At 42.6% G+C, this 19,487-nt stretch overlaps 1 protein-coding gene across 4 annotated transcripts; it reads right to left on the bottom strand.

Moving 5' to 3' along the window:
* Positions 1–767: 767 nt before the first annotated feature.
* LOC140503626 (sialic acid-binding Ig-like lectin 13) lies at positions 768–16,060 on the bottom strand. Of its 4 annotated transcripts, XM_072607768.1 has the most exons (11): positions 15,421–16,060; positions 10,281–10,495; positions 7,819–7,924; positions 7,345–7,710; positions 6,925–7,209; positions 6,747–6,794; positions 6,392–6,646; positions 5,990–6,274; positions 4,033–4,138; positions 2,395–2,497; positions 768–1,712 (listed from the first exon to the last, which is right to left on the bottom strand). In XM_072607768.1, exons 3-11 carry the CDS (start codon positions 7,856–7,858, stop codon positions 1,515–1,517), a joined length of 1,686 nt encoding a protein of 561 aa, XP_072463869.1. In that variant the 5' UTR covers positions 7,859–7,924; positions 10,281–10,495; positions 15,421–16,060; the 3' UTR covers positions 768–1,514. The 4 variants fall into 4 exon arrangements, 3 of the variants coding, with proteins under 3 accessions (XP_072463869.1, XP_072463867.1, XP_072463870.1); XM_072607766.1 differs by lacking the exons at positions 10,281–10,495; positions 15,421–16,060 and having other exon boundaries at positions 7,819–8,158; XR_011966838.1 differs by lacking the exons at positions 768–1,712; positions 10,281–10,495; positions 15,421–16,060 and adding an exon at positions 3,344–3,547 and having other exon boundaries at positions 7,819–8,164.
* Between the last annotated feature and the right edge of the window lie 3,427 nt (positions 16,061–19,487).

Raw genomic sequence — 19,487 nt, 5'->3', positions numbered from 1 at the left:
TGAGTTGAAGATGTCTACAGAAGATATCTAACAGATGTCTGGAGATTCAAGAGTAGGACAAGAGAGAGGTTAGGGCTAGATAAGTGGATCTGATAATCACCTACTTATTGATAAGTGAATCCATAGGAGTCAATGAGTACCCCAAATTTAATAACACAGGAGAGGGAGACCCATGACAGAGCCTTGAATGACACCTCAAAGCCCAGCACTATTCCTGGAACATAATAGTTTAACAATTTAACAAGCTTAACAATTTCTTGTTGATTATCCAATCAAACTCAACATGTCTAAAATGGAACCTATAGTTCCTTTCTTGTGGTCTTTAACCTCTCTGGACCCCAGTTTCCCCATTTGCAAAGTGAGGAGGTTGAATGAGGTAAACTTTGAGGTTACTTCCTTCTCTAAACCTATGAGGTGATGACATGATACTTTGCACAATCTGAATATATTTTTATATACTTGCATGGACATATGTTCTATCTATCTAGTATTATGCAGACTCCTTAAGGAGATGGTCCCCCTTCTTCTTTTTGTACCAACTCAGATCCTAGTATGTAGTAGACATTTAATATTTGTTGAGTTGAATGGAATGTAATTGAATGGAATGGCAGACCAAGGAGCCACTGCATCACATCAAGGACTAACAAGAATTTCAGGAAATCACAGAACCAAGCAGTACCAGTGGGTCACTACAGAATAAAAACCAACATGCACGCTTTTGCTAGGGGGGAAGAACAATTGTTCAACAAGTTCATGGTCACACACAATCACTTTAAAGACTAGTTTTATTTTATTCTGTTCATTTTTTCATACATTCTTAATTGATGAAAATGCATGTGTATTTCAACGGTTTTTTAAAATTGCATTTGCCTTGGAACCACCTCAAAAGTCTCCCAAAAATAAAGAACATGGGATTTCAGAACGGGAAGGAGCCATAAAGATTGTCTGTCCTGACTCCTTCTTAAAGATGGGAAAATTGAGACTCAGAGAAGGGTAGTAGACTTCCCCAAAGTCATCCAGCTAATTAGGGAGATAATAGTAACTCCCAGCCTATAACAACTTGTCCTAAGTGATTTCCAAATTCTTTCCTTGGTCTAACAAGATTTTAAGGTTTCTACTTGTTCTGGAAATTTGAGTCTAAAGTCTCTCCTGATCCCTCCCTGACATTCTGTGTTCTAAGTTCCATGAGCTCTGATGTGACATCTGTCTTCTAATGTCCCTCTGTGACATTCTTTATCTATTCTTGCCCATCTCTGAAATTCTAAATTGTTTCCCTGTTCTGACATTTTGTGTTCTAAATTTCTTCTCTTCTCATCATTCCCTATTCTAAGGTCCTTCTAAGCTCTGATATTATCTGTCCTAAGGATCCTCCTAGCTCTGATAGTCTACACTGTGATATTGTCTTCTATTTATGAAAATAATACATGGCCCAGTGATAGTAAGGTTCCGTTCTTACCACATTTGACATTTTCAGTAACAACACCAGGCATCTTGTTCCTGTTTCATTCTTTTCCTCACAGAGGTGATTTCTTAAACTTAATCTCAGCATACTCAGTGTCAGTATATGCAGACTCCTGGGGTTTTCGGGGTTTCAACTTCTGGAAGTCGAAGGAGGCATAATGTAGCTCTGGTCCCTCCTCAGAGGTGGGGCATGATGTATCATGGGGTGGAGGCCTCAGGGAACTTTTCAACTTCAGCTTCCCATCTGGAGTCTGTGGGGAGAGTAAATGGTATCAGCATATCTAGGAGGGTTGTTGGGCAAGAAGGTGGTTGGAGAGGAATAGTTGGGGGAAGAAAGATTGGAAGACACTTTCTGTTCTTGAATGACCATTGGCTGGCTTCTTTCTTCCTTCCCTCTAGATAAGACAGCCTCTCTTACATCTTATTTTTCCTACTCCCTCACAGATCACATTCAAAGCTGTTGAAGAGTGACCCCTCTTCTCTCTGGCCCTTGAACCTTTCCACATTGGTAGCTCCATGACCTCTGGCAGGAGAGGTCCAGCTCTCCTCTCTTAACTGTCAACTATGTATTTGATGGTTTCCTCCACTTTTAACAGAACATGCTCCAGGTGTGGGGGTAGTGAAAGGGGTAGGGATAGCCCCTGTGTCTCCTCCTCTGACACCATTCCTTCTATGACCTCCAAGAGGATTCCAGTTCCCCAGTTGTCATGGCACGTAGGTGGGCAACCCTTTTCTTCTTTAGATTTCCAAGTCATAGGTTACATTTTTTCCCCAGAAAAGAGCTTGACTAGTCACTAAGATAAAACAAACTCATCATGTGTATAATAATTATTACAACAAAAGTAAAGACAATTTCTACTTGAAATCATGGAAGAATCTCTTGAAGTCCTATGATAAGGCAGAAATGGAAACAGTTATGTCCAAGTTACTCACAAGGGGGATGGCTTCTGAGGTAAGGGGCCTGTTATCCACATTGATTTCAGTCTCAGATGTTTTGGTCCTCACTTCTGCTGACTGCCCCTTAAGAATCTTCACCCTGATTAGATGAATGCATAACTAATGAGCAGGACTTAGAGCTTTTTCTCTATGCCTCTCCTCTTCATCTGTCCCTTTGAGGGCCCTGGTATGGCTGGGATAAAGGCAATGGTACTCCCTAGCAGAAAAGACTAGGGGGGAAGCATCCGAACAATTAGTAAAAGGAAAGAGCTTTTAAGAGACTGAAGATATCACCCTTTGAAAATCATAGTGGACTGAGAATCATGGAATTTGAGGGTTGGAATAGGACCTTAAAGTCAATCTAGTCTGACTCATAGCTAAGCCAAAACCCATTCTACCAAATACCCAAGAAACGACCATTCAACCTCCAGTTGAAGATCTACAGCAATGGGGAACTTGCTACCATACAAGCCAACTCATTCTACTTTTAGACACCTCTGATAGTAAGGAAATTGCTTGTGATGTGAAGCTGAAATCAGCCTCTCTGTTCTTTGGTCTGGTATCCAAAGAGAATCAATCTAATTCCCTTTCCTCATGACAGCCCTTTAGATATTTGAAGACAGCCAACATGAACTCCCTATGTATTTTATTTATTCTTCAGGCTAAGCAACCTTATTTCCTTCTGATTTTCAAGTTTCCAGTTCTATCATCATCCTGATTATCCTCTTCCAGACAGCTTCTAGCTTGTCATTGTCCCTTTTAAAATATGGTAAACAAAATAGGATATAATACGCTAGCCATGGGATGACCAGTTCTGAAGGCAAGGGGACTATCACTTCTTTCATTCTGAATCCTGCTTCTGATTAAGTAGCCAAAAGTCCCTTTAGCTTTTCTCACAACCATGTCACAGTCTTAACTTTTAATGAGTTTAGCCCCCACTACAAACCTTATGAGCTTTTGTAACACAAATTGCTGCCAAGTTGTGCCTCCCTCATGTTGGATTGCTACAATTGATTTTTTGGACCCTTGTAGAAATTTACGTTGATCATTATTTATTTTGATGTGACTGGACCATCTCATGATCCTTCGTGTTACTTATCTCAAGGCCTCAAAACTCTTGATTGATGAACACAGTCTCAAGGAGATAACCCTTAGGGGAGAGGGGGACAATATTTTGCTTCAGAAAACATTTCTGAGATATAAAATGATACTACTGTCATGAATTCTTTAGACTGGGAGTTCTTAACCTGGGAGTCTGGACAGATTTCATGGGTCTATAAAATTAACTGGGAGAAAATGATATCCTTACTTAAAATACAACTGCTTTCCTTTGTAATTCTATGTATTTTTGCATTTAAAAACATGATGAGAAGAGTCTTCACCAGACTACGAAAGGGATCTACAACACACACACACACACATATTAAGAATGCCTACTTTAAACTATGACTTTTTACCAATGAAGTCACATCAGTCACAGAACCTTTCATGGGAGCAGAAACCCATGGTCATGGTCTTCCAGAAGCATATAACTCATTCCAGAGAACTCTTGACAGACACCCTCTTGAGTTGTGGACCCTGGGGTTACAAATGCCTGCTCCAGCACTCCCATACCTCTCCAGCCCCAACACTCACATAATGATAAAGAGGCCAAGAGCCAAGAGGCCAGTGACAACAGCCCCACAGGCAGCTCCCAGGATCAGTGTTTTCTTGTTCATTTCAGTGCTTGGAGTAGTTTTGTCTGAATAAAGAATGGGTTGGCAGTGAATTAATCAATCTATATTTATTTGATACTTCTTAGGCACTGTTATAGACATAGATCCTGCCTTCAAGAAACTAACATTCTATCAGGAGAAACAATATGCTCACATATAAATAGATACAAAAGATCTGCAAGGTAAAGACAAGAATTTTTTTTTCCTTTTGTGGGGGGATGATGGAAAGAATTAGTAGCAGGGTGGGAAGTTGGGGAAGTAAGGATCAGGAAAGACCTCATGTAAGAGGTAATACCTGAGCTGAGTTTCCTAGAAAGCAGCTTTGGCAGACCCAGAGGAATAGGCCCCTCAGAGCAACCACGTTAAGGAAGTTAGGGATGTTCAGACTGGGGAGGGAAACAAGGAGGAAGAAGTAAAATACTCAAGAAGGTCTGGTCTAGAGTAGTGAGGGCGTTATGATTCAGACCTCCTGCATAGACCAAGAAGGATACTATGTGAGTGTGGACTCACATTGTACCAAAATAAATAGGGAAATTTGGATTTTAGAGAATCTTTGAAAGACTTGGGTGAACAGATACCGAGTGAAATGAACAGAAGCCAGAGAGCAATCTGTACAATAACATTAGATTATGAGCTCTTTGGGAGCAGGGATTATCTTCTGCCTGTCTTTGTCATCCCTAGAGCTTAATACAATGCCTGGCACTTAGTAGGCACTTAATGTTTGTTGACTGACTTCCAGAAATATAAAGAAAAATAACTTTGCAAGACTTAAGAACTCTGACCAATGCAGTGACTGACCAAGGCTCTAGAGGAAGGAAGAAATGAGCATTTATAAAGTGTCTACTGTGTGCCAGGCACTGTGCCAAGTACTTTACAAATATTATCCATTTTTATCCTCAGAATAACTCTGGGGAATGGGTGCTATTATTGTCCTCACTTTATAGTTGAGGAAACTGGTGCAGACAGAGGGTAAGTTGTTCAGGGTCATATAGCTAGTAAGCATCTAAGGCTGGATTTGAACTTAGGTCTTCCTGATTCCTAGCACTTTACGCCATTGTGTGTCCCTTACGGAGGAATGGTGCATTCAAAATGTGGAACGAGACACAAATATATGGACATACTGAATATATGAACCCTGCTTATTAATACGAAGTATTTTTCACAAATGATGGTAGAAGGTCCCCCCAACTTCCCCTCCCTGTCCAAAGAAAAAGAAGAAAAAGGAGAAGGGAAGAAAAAGAAGGAGAAGAAGAAGAAGAAGAAGAAGAAGAAGAAGAAGAAGAGGAGAAGGAGAAGAAGATGAAGAAGAAGAAGAAGAAGGAGAAGAAGAAGAAGAGGAGAAGGAGAAGGAGAAGAAGATGGAGGAAGAGGAGGAGAATACAAAAATAAGAGGGTCATTGAAACCTTTTTCCGAATTCCAGGAAGAGATAAGAAAGGAAGGGAACAGATGGTCAGACAAGCAGGGAGGCCTTTGAAGTAATATGTTGAAATTCTATTGTTTAAATAAGAAAGCCATATGGAACAAAGATTTGTGGTTTCACATACTATTCTTTTTTGTACTCTCTAGTCTACATGGAAATGCTTTTCAGGTGTTTATGAAGTTCACTATAAAAAAAATAAAAATTAAAAAAAGTCCAAAATAAAAAGCCCAGTTTAAAAAATTGTCCTTTGTCCTTGAAGTGATGGGATGTCCTTGAAGATTCTTAAGCAGGTAGTGACTGGATTGGCCCTATGCTTTTTCACTTGGGCAGTTGTGTAGATTGGGGAGGAGAGAGACTAGGGGCAGAGAGATCTAGTGATGTCTGGGGACCCAGGCTTCCAGCCCTATTGCCTGCAGGCCTGAGCCTCTTGACCCCTTCCCTCCCAGAGGTCCTCACCTGGAACCAGCAGGATGATCACACTGTGGGTCCCATGCCTGTTCTTCCCCTCACAGCGGAGGTTGAGGGTGGGATCTGGCCTTTGCCTCAAACTCAGACTGCTGTTGGTGCAGACCTCTGAAGTAGAGGATACCACCTGGAGGGCATCATTGCTGCCGTTGTCCTGCACTGGGCTGTCCCCCAGCCACCAGCGGAGGGAGGGGACTGGATGAGCCTGGACAGAGCAGGTACAGAGCAAGCCCTTCTCAGTCCAGGAGCAAGAAGAGCTGAGCATCTTTGGGGGGTCTGTTGGGGATGAGGAAAGAGATGGGAACTTGTTGTAAGATGCTCTTGCTCTCCTCACTTACTCAGCCACACACACCGCCCCCCCCCCCGCCCCTGCATTCTCAGTCTCTCACTCACATTGCACAGAAAGCATCAGGGAGGTCTTCTTGGGTCTCTGTTGGTCTACAGTTTGGCAGGTGTACTCTCCAGAGTTATTTGGCCCCACCTGCTGAAGTTGCAAGCTCACAACTGAAAGCTGGGAGGAGGTCAGAGTTTGCTTCCCCTTAGTCCAGCTCAGAGAGACGGCCGGGTTACTTTCCACAGTGCAGCTCAAACTCAGGGACTCACCCTCTAAGACTGGCAGATAGGACACATTTCCCAAAGGCCTTGGGACTGGGGAGAGAGCAGCCCCAGACAAGTTGATGACAGATACCACATCCTCTCCCTCCTCTTCTCTTCCCCTGATTCCCAACACCTGTGCCTTGCTCCCTACCTGTCCAGTTTCCCTGGTGAACCTGAATTGTCGGCTTCTTGGGAGGATCTAGAATGCAAACATGTGACTCTGGGGTGGTTAAATTTGGAACTTCTCTTTTTATGTTGACTAGGAAATAGCAGCTCTCTGTGGACCATCTTCCCTCCTCTGGGCCCCAGTTCCCACCCCTAGAACTTACAGGTGACTCTGAGCTGAATAGTTTTCTCTGAGGTCACACAGGATCTCTTAAAGGTTACTTGACAAGTGATTTTGGTGCCATGGTCCCGGGGTTTTGGAATGAAAGAGAGCTTCGAGGAGGCATAGGTCCTGTTGCCAGGATTCTGGGAAGAAAGGGCAGATCCTATCCAGAGAAAGGTGTGGGAATTCTCCCCTTCACAGGCTCCTGGCATCATGCAGATCAGGGTCTCTTGGACCCCAGCTTTCAGGGTCTCTGGGACTTGGATATGCGGCTTCTGTGTCAAGTCTGGCAGAAGAGAGAAAAGGGTGCAGTAACTGCATGGAATCAATGAGTCCTTTCCCTGTATTCACCTCCCTTCCCCCAGCTCTGTCCCTCCTTTCCCAGGCACCCTTAGCTACTCCCAAGCCTTGCATCACCAACCTGATACATTGATAAACACTTTATTTTCAAACTTATGTTTGAATTCTCCTTCCTCCATGATGAGCGTGTATTTCCCTGTGTCCAATTTCTGAGCATTCTTGATGGACAGAGTGCAGTCATGGCTCTGGGTCCCAATAACACTGAAACGGTCTCTAAATTTTTCAGATATGTTTGAATTGGGGTTATTGGTGGCCACTAGGGTACCATTGTTTTCTCCCCTCAGGTACCAAAAGAAAAAGATCTGATTGTTGACTTTGTCCTTCCCAAGGTAGGAGAAGGTACAAGGAACTTCTACACACAGATTCTGCTGAACTGTCACTCTTTCAGTGACATTGAGATTGACCTCTGCCTTTTCTTGGAGAAGCCCTATGGGGAGGAAAAAGTTCAGAGATTTTTCCAGGCCCTGAGGCACCAGCTTATCATCTAGTCCTCAACCACTTTGCTCACCCAGTTTCAGCCTCTGTCACTACTTACCCCCACAGAAGATGGGCAGCAGGAGCAGGCATACCAGCATCCTTTAAGAGGAAAGACTGCAGAAGAGATCCAGGCTCTGTCCCGGGACCTCCTCCAACCTCAGCGTCTGTGAAAATGTCAGGCTACTTGTTCAGAAGGAAAGGTCTAAGGAAGCCGTTGAATGAAGAAGGAAAAGGACCCAACCTCCATGGAACATTACAGTTATGGGAGCCAGGAAGCAAAGTTCTCAGAGATGGCTGCATCGGCTTTGACTGTAACAGACCCAGACCCACGGGGATGGACTCCCCAAGGTAGTCACAATGGGGAAGCTGGGAGTGTTCTGCCTCCAAGATGACAAACAAGGAAGAAGTAAAAGTCAATTGCTGATGTAGGCAATGTTGGCCCTGACTGGCGAGAAAACTCTATCTGTTTCCTGCTGCCAAGACCCAAGAATGCTCATTGGCATGAACAAAATGCAAGTGTATCTGAGAATGGGAACTGGAAAGACAAGAGAACTCTTCAAGAAAATTAGAGATATCAAGGGAAAATTTCATGCAAAAATAAGCGTGGAAAAGATAAAACGTTAAGGATTTAACAGAAGCGAAGAGATAAGGAGATGTCGTAAGAATACAAAGAACTATACAAGTAAAAGTTTAACATCCTCCAAAACAAAGGTGTGGCTACTGATCTAGAGCCAGTCATCCTGGAGAATGAAGTCAAGTGGGCCTTAGGAAGCACTACTAACACTGAGGCTAGTGGAGGTGATGGGATCCCAGCTGAGCTATTTAAAATTCTGAAAGATGATGCTGGTAAAGTGCTGTACTCAGGATATCAGCAAATTTGGAAAACTTAACACAAGCCACTAGACTGGAAAAGATCATTTCACATCCCAATCCTAAAGAAGGGCAATGTCAAGGAAAGTTCAAATTACTGAACATTTCACACACCAGCAAGGTCATACTTAAGATTCTACAGGGTAGGCTTTGGCAATATGTGAACCAAGAATTAGCAAAAGAGTAAGCTGATTTTTGAAGATGCAGAGGAATTAGAGACCAAATTGTCAAGAGTTGCTCAATTGTGGAGAAAGTAATGGAGTTCCCAGAAAACCTCTACTTCTGTCTTATTGACTACCCTGGGATCTTTGACTGTGTGGATCACAACAACATGCAACATGTCCTCAAAGAGATGGGAGGACCACATCATCTTATTTGTCTCCTGAGAAACCTGTATGTGAGTCAAGAAGCAATAGTTAGAACTGAACATACAACAACTGTTTGGTTTGATTGGAAAAGGAATATGACAAGATTGTATATTGTCACCTTATATATTTAACTTAAATGCAGAGTACTTTATATGAAATGCCAGCCTGGATGAATCCAAAGCTGGAATTAAGGTTGCCAAGAGAAACATGAAGAATCTCAGATAGGTAGATGATACCACTCTGATGACAGAACATGAATTGAATTAAGAGGCCTCTTGATGAGGGTGAAAAAGGAGAGTGTAAAAAATGACTTGAAGTTTTAACATCAAAAATTAAGATCTTGGCAACTGGTTACATCATTTCCTGGCAAATAGAGGGAAAAGAAATCAAAGTAGTGCCAGATTTTATATTTCTGGGCTCAAAGATCACAGTAGATGGACACTCCAGCTATGAAATTTAAAGATACTTTCTCCTTGGAAAGAAAGCTATGGCAAATCTGGATAGCATACTAAAAAGTAGAGACATCATCTTGCTGACAAAGATCCATATAGTCAAAGCTGTGATTTTTCCAGTAGCAATACAGCTGTGAAAGTTGACTATAAGGAAAGCTGAGTGCTGAAGAATTGATGTTTGTGAATGGTGGTGCTGGAGAAGACTTTTGAGAGTCCTTTGGACAGCAAGGAGATCAAATCAGTCAATATATAAAGCAATTAATTTCAGACTTTTCCATGGAAGGTTAAATAGTAAAACTGAAGTTTAAATACATTGGTCATATAATGAAAAGATGGGGCTCAGTGGAAAAGACCCTGATGTCGGGAAAGATTGAAGGCAAGAGAAGGAGATGACAGAGGATGAGATGAACAGATAGTGTCATGGAAACAATGAATATGAGGTTGTACAGATTTGGGGAGATATTGGAGGTTAGAAGGGGTCACTAAGAGCCAAACACAATGGAACAGCTGAACAGCAAAAAAAATCTGCGGAGGAAAGGACTTCAGAGATCTGATATTTTTAGAAAAAGAGACTCAGACAGTGGAAGGGATCTGTCCAAGGTAACAGGTGGTGGACCCACACAGGCCATCTGTCTGAAGGTTTGGGATTCTTTCCATAATACCTCACTGATTTTATCTCATTTCTTCTACTTCTTCAGGGAGAGACCTAGGCTCTGCTGTCCCAGAGCTTGTGATCTGATGAGATTGACTAAAAGAAGTTTCTACAGTAATGGGGAGGCACAGAATGTCCAAGAGAATTGGGGAGAAAGAATCTCAGAGCTAGAAGTTACCTCAGAGACCATCTGGTGTGTATCCAATCAGACATCTTGACTCCACAACAGATTTAGCCAGTGTTCCACTTGACTTTGCCTAAAGCCCTCCAGTGAGAGATCTCCTGGTGTCCCATTCCATTTGGGGACAGCTCCATTTTTCCTTTTACCAACATTTACAGCATCTACTCTCTTCCACAGAGCCATTCTTTTTGATAACAAACATTTTTTTCAAACTGAAAAAGAGGAAGAAAAGAAAAGATTGGTCAACAGATCAGAAAAAAAATGATGTTATATGCAGTGTCCTCTACCCATAAAGTCACCTATGCAAAGCAACAGGAAAGTGGTGTCTTCTCATATCTCCTCTTCAGGGATACCATTCCTTCTTATGATTTTTGCAAGACTCAGATTTTATTGTTTAATGCTTGTTGTTCTCAACATTTACATTGAAAAGTGAGTCTTTAAATATATTGGTTTCCTGCCATCACCAAGGTGAAATTTAATAACATAAATATTTCTCAGGTCAGCCCATCTTGTCCTTGAGGAAGCAAAGAAAACACAATTCTTTTTCATCACTGTTACCCCTTCTAAATCTCACTAATCATCCCTTTAATAGTATGATGGAGATGCTCCCCAGAAATTAAAGCCAAGCTCTTTGAACTATAGCTTGCAGATTCTATCCTGTTTCCTTCCTTCCTTCCTTCCTTCCTTCCTTCCTTCCTTCCTTCCTTCCTTCCTTCCTTCCTTCCTTCCTTCCTTCCTTCCTTTCCTTCCTTCCTTCCTTCCTTCCTTCCTTCCTTCCTTCCTTCCTTCCTTCCTTCCTTCCTTCCTTCCTTCCTTCCTTCCTTCTGTGAAAATTGGGACATTTACCTTTCTCAATTCTGGTATGTTTTTCCTATTCTCCATGGTCTTTGTAAGATCTCTGGTAGCAGCCTAGCAGGCAAATAGGTGGAGCAGTGGACAGAGTGATGGCTCTGGAGTTAGAAGGACCTGGCTCAGACACTTGCTAGCAGTGTGACCCTGTGTGACAGCAAGGACCCTGACATACACAGGAGGGCTTGCTGTACAGGTTCATAGATCTGCTTTCTAAAAGGAAAGTAACTTTTGAGGGGTCAACAGTCTACTTTAATCAAGCACATGTATCATTTACTTAGTTCAGGGAAAAAAATCAACACCCTGAACTTCAGAGAAAATACAAGCGGAAATTACAAGGAGAAATTACAAACAGAAAGACCAACAGACAAGGTTTCCAACTGTCTGACCATAGACAATCATACATCATTACCAGAGAGAGAAGCACCAACATCTGGGTTTTCAAAGTGGGGGAGGGGGCTCCTTAGTGACTGCTCATCTGGTCTAATCACATAAATATTCTCCCAAAGATTGAGTCCCAATACAAACCTCACCTCAGAGGATATAGATTCTTTTCAGAGCTGGAGGACAGGACCCCTCGTGACCTACTGCCTCTTTAGCAATCAGTAAAAGGTGTGGGTCTCCATACAAATTAAGCCTCCCCTAATCAAGCTTCCCTCAGTAGCCCCACCTAAGTCCTGTTAATGGCTGGGGAAGATTTTTAGCTCCCATGACACCATGACACCATAAGCAAGTCACTTAACACTATTTGCCTCAGTTTCTTCATCTATATGAGCTGGAGAAGGAAATGGCAAGACATTTCAGTAGCTTTGCCAAGAAAGAGGGTCATGAAGAGCCAGACATGACTAAATAAATAAACCCCAAGAACAATGGTGTTGGCCCAAAAATCACATCTCCCAGTTATTTCAATACTCTGGTTCATGATTCATCTAAACCCGCTAGACCAGAGTTCAAAAAGGGAAGAAAATAATAGCAAGAAGAGTTTATAGCACTTTAGCTATTTCAGAGGACTTTAATTTCATTTTCTCATTCTATCTCCCACAAAACCCTTCCTGTGAGTTAGGCATTATTATCCCTCTTTTTTTTATTTTTTAAACAGATGACAAAACAGAAGTTGGGTGAGTTGGCAGGATCACACAGCTTGCTAAGTATCTGAGGCAGCATCTGAATCCAGGTCTTTGTAATTCCAAGTCCAACACTCCTACTCACTACACTAGCCAGTTGCCCACATGCTTGCTTACTATCTTCCTACTTGTTTTGGGTTTCAAGCCCTAATATCTATTTTAATTCTGTCCTTTCCAATCCAAAGATTATTATTCTTCACAGGGAAACAGAAGACAGAGCCGAGTGGTTGAACTATCCATTATCATCATTGCCATCCCACTCACCTTGAGCAGAAAGAAGGCCATTCTTTCTTTGCCCTTTAGCTTTGGCTGCTACCCTCAATGTATCTGAACTTCAACACTCATGACAATTCTTTCAGGACTATTTTCCTATTTCCTACATCCCTTTTAGTCTTCTTACGGGTATTTTAAAAACTCAAAATTGGTCAAATCTCCTTCCTTTTGGTAGAAAGGTGGGGGTCTGTGTTCAGAATGTTAAATGCATTTTCAAAGTCTGTTTTTTTTTTTTTGTAATAATAATGATAATAGCCAGCATTTATATAGTGCCTTAAGGTTGGCAAAGTTCTTCACTAGTATTATTTTATTTGATCTTCAAGCAACCCTGTGAGGTATGTGTTATTATTATCCCCATTTTACAGGAGAGGAAACTGAGGCAGACACAGATTCAGTAACTTGTGTAGGGTCACAGAGATTGTAAGAGTCTAAGGCAGGATTTGAATTCAAGTCTTCCTGATTGTAGGTTAAGTCCTCTATTCATTGTGCCACTGAGCTACCTGCAAGGGTCTGTTGGGGTGGAGGGGATTACAGTGAAGAAGTGAGGGGAGTATGTCCAGAAATGACTGTGATATAGTAACAAAGACTTACAAGAAATTAAAAAACCCAACTAAGTTAACTGAAAAGTTTCCTTTGCAGCCCCATTGTTCTCTTTTAACCACTTCCCTTTTCTCCCCCTTCCTCTTTGGAATTCCTCTTCTGTTTTCAGAATTTCCTCTTTCTGTTTTCAGAATTTCTTTCTTAAGGGCTTCTCACTCCTTCTGGGCTGACTTCTCTGGGACCATTTGGGGCCGTGGGCTCCCCTTTCTTTGAACCTTCAGAAATGTGCTCTTCCCAAATGGATGGCATATGTCGGCCAACATTCAGCTTTTCCCTCTCTCTCACAGACTCTGAGTTGGACTCATTACTTTGTCTCTCAGCTCCCATCATTCTATTTCCTTGGCTAGTTCCTCTTTCGTTGAGGACAACCACATTTAGAAAAGTCATTGCCCCTTGCCAGTTCCTCTTCTTTTTGAAGGGTAAGGGAGACCATTCCCCTTCTTACTTCAATTAAGTCCATCTTAGAAGACCCCAAATGCTATCAATTTAAAGGTAAGAGTTTTCTTCTCTTAGTTAATATAATCGCAAAATCAATTAATAAATGGATCAGAGTATCCTCACAAAGTCTGCTAAGGATTTTCTTACAATCCTACAATATGTGAATAAGTCTTTCTCTGTGTCTCTGTGTCTCTGTCTCTGTCTGTGTACCTGTTTACCTGTCTGTCTGTCTGTCTGTCTCTCTCTCTCTCTGTCCTTTCCTTCTCCAGCAAATTATAGGATCCTGGTCAAAGGCTGAAGGAAAGACATTGTAGTGGAAGCATCCTACAATTGACTAAATCAGTCAAGGCCCTTGAGACTCTCTGTGATGAAGCAATCCATGTTTCTGAGAGTGTGGGGGTGAAATGGGACTTTCTCTCCATCTCCTCCTCCATTGACTATGACATTGAAACTGTAGGACTCATAGCAGGCAAAGGCAGGAGCAGAGATGGATAGCGAAGGATAGATATGGATTGAGACAGATAGTCACCCAAGGAATAAACTTCAAATTGTAAGCCCCCTCACAGCAGAGAAGAGTTCCTGCTATAGATTTAAGAAAGGTTTCCTGACCCTGTGAGTACAGCTAAGTAGCCTGCCCAGTAAAGATGCTGCATTCAATTAGAAATTCAAGAGCACTCTACAAAGAAAGAAAGTGCTTTGAGACCTGGAAGTAAGAGGAATTGCAGCTTGTTTTAGCCACATGTATTGTTTAGTCAATGAGTGGTGTCCAGTTTTTTTGTGATTTCATTTGGGGTTTTCTTGGTAGAGATACTAGAGTGGCTTGCCATTTCCTTCTCCAACTCATTTTGCAGATGAGGAAACTGAGGCAAACAGGGTGAAGTGACTTGCCTAGGGTCATCTAAGGTTGGATTTGAACTCAGGTTCTCCTGACTTCAGGGTCAGTACTCTATGAACTATGGTGCCACCTAGAGGCTCTGTTTGGGCACACATGCTTCTTCATAGATTGATAGCATAGTGCTTTATGTTTATACTCATCCTCCTCATGGGTAAGGTGTGTATTTATGAGAGAGTGTTTCCCAGGAGATGGGGAGAGGGGGAGGTTTTTGGCAATTACCTTTCCTCCTATACCAGCTTAGTAAAGTAGGTGAATTAGTTTTCTGGGTGATTTTTAATGGGATATATAATGATGAAAGCCTGTGGTTAGAACTAGCTACCCACAGGGTTAACTCTATAGTGGTACCTTTTTCCCTGGGGACCCAGATGGCAAGTCAGGGGAGTAACCAATATTGGCTGCTACAGATGGAAGAAAGAATTATTGACTGTTCCACTTAGAGAGAAAGAAGAGTAGGAGGGAGAGAGACAGACACAGACACAGACAGAGACAGGCAGACAGACACAGACTCAGAGAGCCAGATATAGACAGAGACAGAGACAGAAAGAGGGTGGGAGAGAGAGAGAGTGAGAGAGAGAGAGAGAGAGAGAGAGAGAGAGAGAGAGAGAGAGACAGAGAGAGACAGAGAGAGAGAGAGAGAGAGACAGAGAGAGAGAGAGAGAGAGAGAGAGAGAGAGAGAGAGAGAGAGAGAGAGAGAGAGAGAGAGAGAGAGAGCATGCTAATAATTGTACAGTATACATGGAAAGAAACTTCCGAGGGAAGGTTTTAGCTGTGGAAAGGGTGGAAGTAAAAGTCAGGGCAGGAAAGACCTCTTGCAACAGAAGGTGGGATTAGAATTGATTAAAGGAAGCTGATGAATCTAGGAAACAGAAATAAAGAGGGAGAACAGAACATTCCAGGCATGAGGGACAGCCCATGGGGGGGCGGAGCCAAGATGGCAGAGTGAAAGCAATGACTCACCTAAGCTCCTGGAAAAACTCCTCTGGATATCTCTGGGGAGAGAGTCTGACCAGACTTTGGAGGTGTAGAATCCAGTGGGTGACAGACTTTGACGGATTCGAAGCCCAGGTTGGACTGGAGGGTCCACGGGAGGGATCTGTTCCGCGGGGGTAAGACCCCGGCGCACAGCGCAGCGTGGTGGGCGTGGCAGGGCGGAGGGGACCTGAGGGGCCCCGAGAGTGGTGGGCGAGACCAGCGGAGCAGGAGATAAGCCAGGCCGAGCCGATGAGAGCCGCTGAGCGCCAGATATCAGCGCAGCAGCCCTTGAAACCTTCAGCCTGAAGACTGGACTTTGGTGGGTCAACTACTTGAACTTCCAGGAGCTGGGATGGCGGAGTGATCAGTAAGTGCTCTCTCCTCCCCCCTGATGACCGTGAGGGAACCATAAAATTCTTCCCCAGATTAATCCTGGATCAGTGGGAACAGCAGAAGGGGGCGGGTGGTCTCATAACACCAGAGGCTGGAAAAGTGGCAAGGGGGGATTCTTCCTACTGTGGCGGAGACGGCTGGAGGGACAGACGACCCAGGGCAGAGAAAATTCGCGCTGAGACCCAGGCAAGCCTCAGCGCCGGGAGACGAGCCCCAGGAGGGGCGGGAACATGCATTAGCTTCTAGGCGTGTCCCAGCCCTCCAGGGGAAAAGGGAAGACAATAGGGAAGCTGGGATCACCATCCCCTGACCTTGCCTTTGCCTCAAGTCAGCTGAGGAGATCTCCTGAGACCAGACCACCCCTCCCACACACCTAACAAGCTAACTCCAGGGTAGATCTGGGAAACAACAACAACAACAAAAAAAAGCCTGCTTTTAGCCTAGACACACATCAACTCAACTTAAAAGATCTGTATCTTCTGACTGGAAGAACCAAAAGCTACAACACTCAGCCAACATCATGAATCGGAAAAAGCAGACGAAAAGTGAAAAAACCATAGAATCTTTCTATGGGGATAAGGACCAAAACATAAACACCAAAGAGGTCAGAGCTGAGACTGTACTTCCATCTGAAACCTCAGATGGGACTATGAATTTCTCGCAAGCACAACTAGATTACCTGGAACATCTGAAGAAGGATATAAAAGAAAAACTGGCCAATGATTTTAAAATTATAAAAAAAGAATTCACTGATGAGAACATCACTCTGAAAAAGAAAATTGAAGAAATGGAAAAGGAAGTTCAAAAATTAACTGGAGAGAATAATTCCCTAAAAGGAAGAGTTAATCAAACGGAAAAGGAAACCCAAAACCTAATTGGGAAAATTGATCAGATGGAAAAGGAAACCCAAAACCTAACTGGGAAAATTGGTTGAATGGAAAGAGAAGTACAAAAATTAAATGGAGGGAGAGCCCATGACAGAAGATTTGAGAGATGAAGTGCCATGTACAATAAAGAGCAAGATGTCCATGGATCATAGAGTAGAAGGAGGGAAGAATGCTGGAAATGGAGGAAGAGGTCAGGTTGGGAAAGGCTTTCAGAGCCAAATAGAAAAATTTGTATTTAATCCTGGAGCTAATAGAAAGCCCTTGGAGTTGGATGAGTTGGAAGGTGACATGATCAGATTTTTGCGTTAGGAAAGTCTCTTTGTAAGTTGGGTAGAAGATGAATGGGAGTGGGGAGACACTTACGTATTGCAAGTCATTAGAAGACTATTAAAATAGCCAATGTGAGCAGTGATCAGAGCCTGAACCAAAGTGGTGGCTCCATAAGTGAACAGGAGATGTGTGTAGGAGAGGCTGTGGGAAGCTAGGTGGTACAGTGTAGACAGTCCTACCTTTGGCATTATGAAAGCCTGAGTTCAAATCCCACCTCAAATGCTTACTAGCTGTGTAAGCTTAGCCAAGTCATTTAGCCATTGTTTGCTTCACTTTTCTCATCTGCAAAATAGGGATGGTAATAGCATGTATTCCAAGGGTTGTTGTGAGGACTGCATGAGATAATATTGGTAAAGCACTGTGCTGTATAAATGTTAGCTATCATTATTATTATATTGTAAAATGATAATACTTAGCAACTAATCAGAAATGTGGAGTGAATGTTGAAGATGGGCACCAAGGTTGAGATCCTGGGATGACTGGGAGGAGGGTGGTGCTGTTGACCATCCAAGGTGACAAAGGAAAAGATGTGGTTGTTGTTGATTTTAAGACTAGGTCTCTTCATCTTGTTCAGGCTTCAAGTACAGGGTCCCACTTGTGGTTGGCATGGGAGCATTAAACTGCTCCTTATTTGACTTGGTTGAGTTAGCCCCTCCATAGACCACCCAGCGACTTGCACTTCCATGTTGATGGTCCTAGCATGACGCTTATCTGAATCATAGCTCAGAATTCCCAAGTTTAAGAGATTCACAAGCCTCAGACTTCTGGTGAGCTTGGATTTTAGGCATGTATCACAATGTTTTTGTTATTTGGTCATTTTTTAATTGTGTTTGAATCTTTGTGACTCCATTTGCGGTTTTCTTGCAGAGATAATAGAGTGGTTTGCCATTTCCTTCTCCAGCTCATTTTATAGATGAGGAACTGAGGCAAATAGAGTGAAGTGACTTACCCAGGGTCATACAGCTAGTAAGTATCTGAGGGTGGAATTGAACTCAGGAAGAGGAGTTTTGTTGGCTCTAGATCAGACATTCAATCCACTGCACCATCAAGATGCCCCTGTGTATGACAATGCTTGGACATAATGGGGAAGATTGGAAGAAGTTTGGGTTTGGCAGGGGTTGGGGGGAGATAATGAGTTTCTGAATAGGATTAGTTATATTTCTCTTTGGTAATTTGGCTCCCCTCCTTCATCACTGGGGCTCACCCTGTTGGTACTAGAGGTAATTTGGACCCCAAATAAATTTAATACATTGTAGCTCCTAACTCCCGACTCCAGGTATTTGCCAGCCTCAGTCTTCCCTAGTAAGAAGTAGTACAGGTATGCAACACTGTGCCACGGCAAACCACTCCAGTATCTTTACCAAGAAAAGTCCCAAATAGGCAACCAAGATCAGGAAGGAAGCAGAAAACTGGGAAAGAATTTTTGTAACTAGTGTCTGTAATAAAGGCCTCATTTCTAAATATATAGAGAATGGAGTCAAATTTAAGAATCCAAATCATTCCCCAATTGATAAATAAATGATCCAAGGATATGAACGGGCAGTTTTCAGTGAAAGAAATTAAAACTATAGTCACATGAAAAAATGCTCTCAGTCACTATTGATTAGAGAGATGCAAATCAAAACAACTCTGAGGTACCACATCACACCTATGAGATTGCCTAACATGACAAAACAGCATGATGATAAATGTTGGAGATGTGCAAAATTTGGAACACTAATTCATTGTTGGTGGAGTTGTGAGCTGATCCAAACATTTTGGAGAGCAATTTGGAACTATGCCCAAAGGGCTACAAAAATGTGCATGTACTTTGACCCAGCAACACAACTTCTATCCCCAAGAGATCATAAAAATGGGAAAGGGTCCCACATGTACAAATATGGTTATAGCAACTCTCTCTGTGGTGACCAAAAACTGGAAATTGAGAGGATGTCTATCAACTGGGGAATGGCTGAACAAGTTGTGGTACATGAATGTAATGGAATGCTATGGTAACTATAAGAAATGATAAACAAGAAGACTTCAGAGAGGCCTGGAAAGACTTATATGAATTGATGCTGAGTGAAAGGAGCAGAACCAGGAGAATTTTGTACACAGCAGCAACCACAATGTGTGAGGAATTTTTCTGGTAGACTTAGTCCTTCACAGCAATGCAAGGACCTAAAAAATTCCCAATGGACTCCTGAGGCAAAACGCTTTCCACATCCAGAGAAAGAACTATGGAATTGAATCTCAGAATGATGCAGACCATTTTCTCTTTTGTTATGTTTTGTTTTGTTTTATGGTTTCTCCCATTAATTTTAATTCTTCTATGCAACATGACTAAGCTGAAAATGTATTAGTAAGAATGTGTGTTTAGAATCTATAAAGGATTGCATGCCGTCTTGGGAAGGGAGAGGGAGGGATGAGGAGGGAGGAGGTAAGGAGGGGTAGGAAGGGAAA

Source organism: Notamacropus eugenii, chromosome 5 (assembly GCF_028372415.1).
Source record: "Notamacropus eugenii isolate mMacEug1 chromosome 5, mMacEug1.pri_v2, whole genome shotgun sequence".
NCBI lineage: Eukaryota > Metazoa > Chordata > Mammalia > Diprotodontia > Macropodidae > Notamacropus > Notamacropus eugenii.
This window is presented reverse-complemented; position numbering and strand designations above follow the sequence as displayed.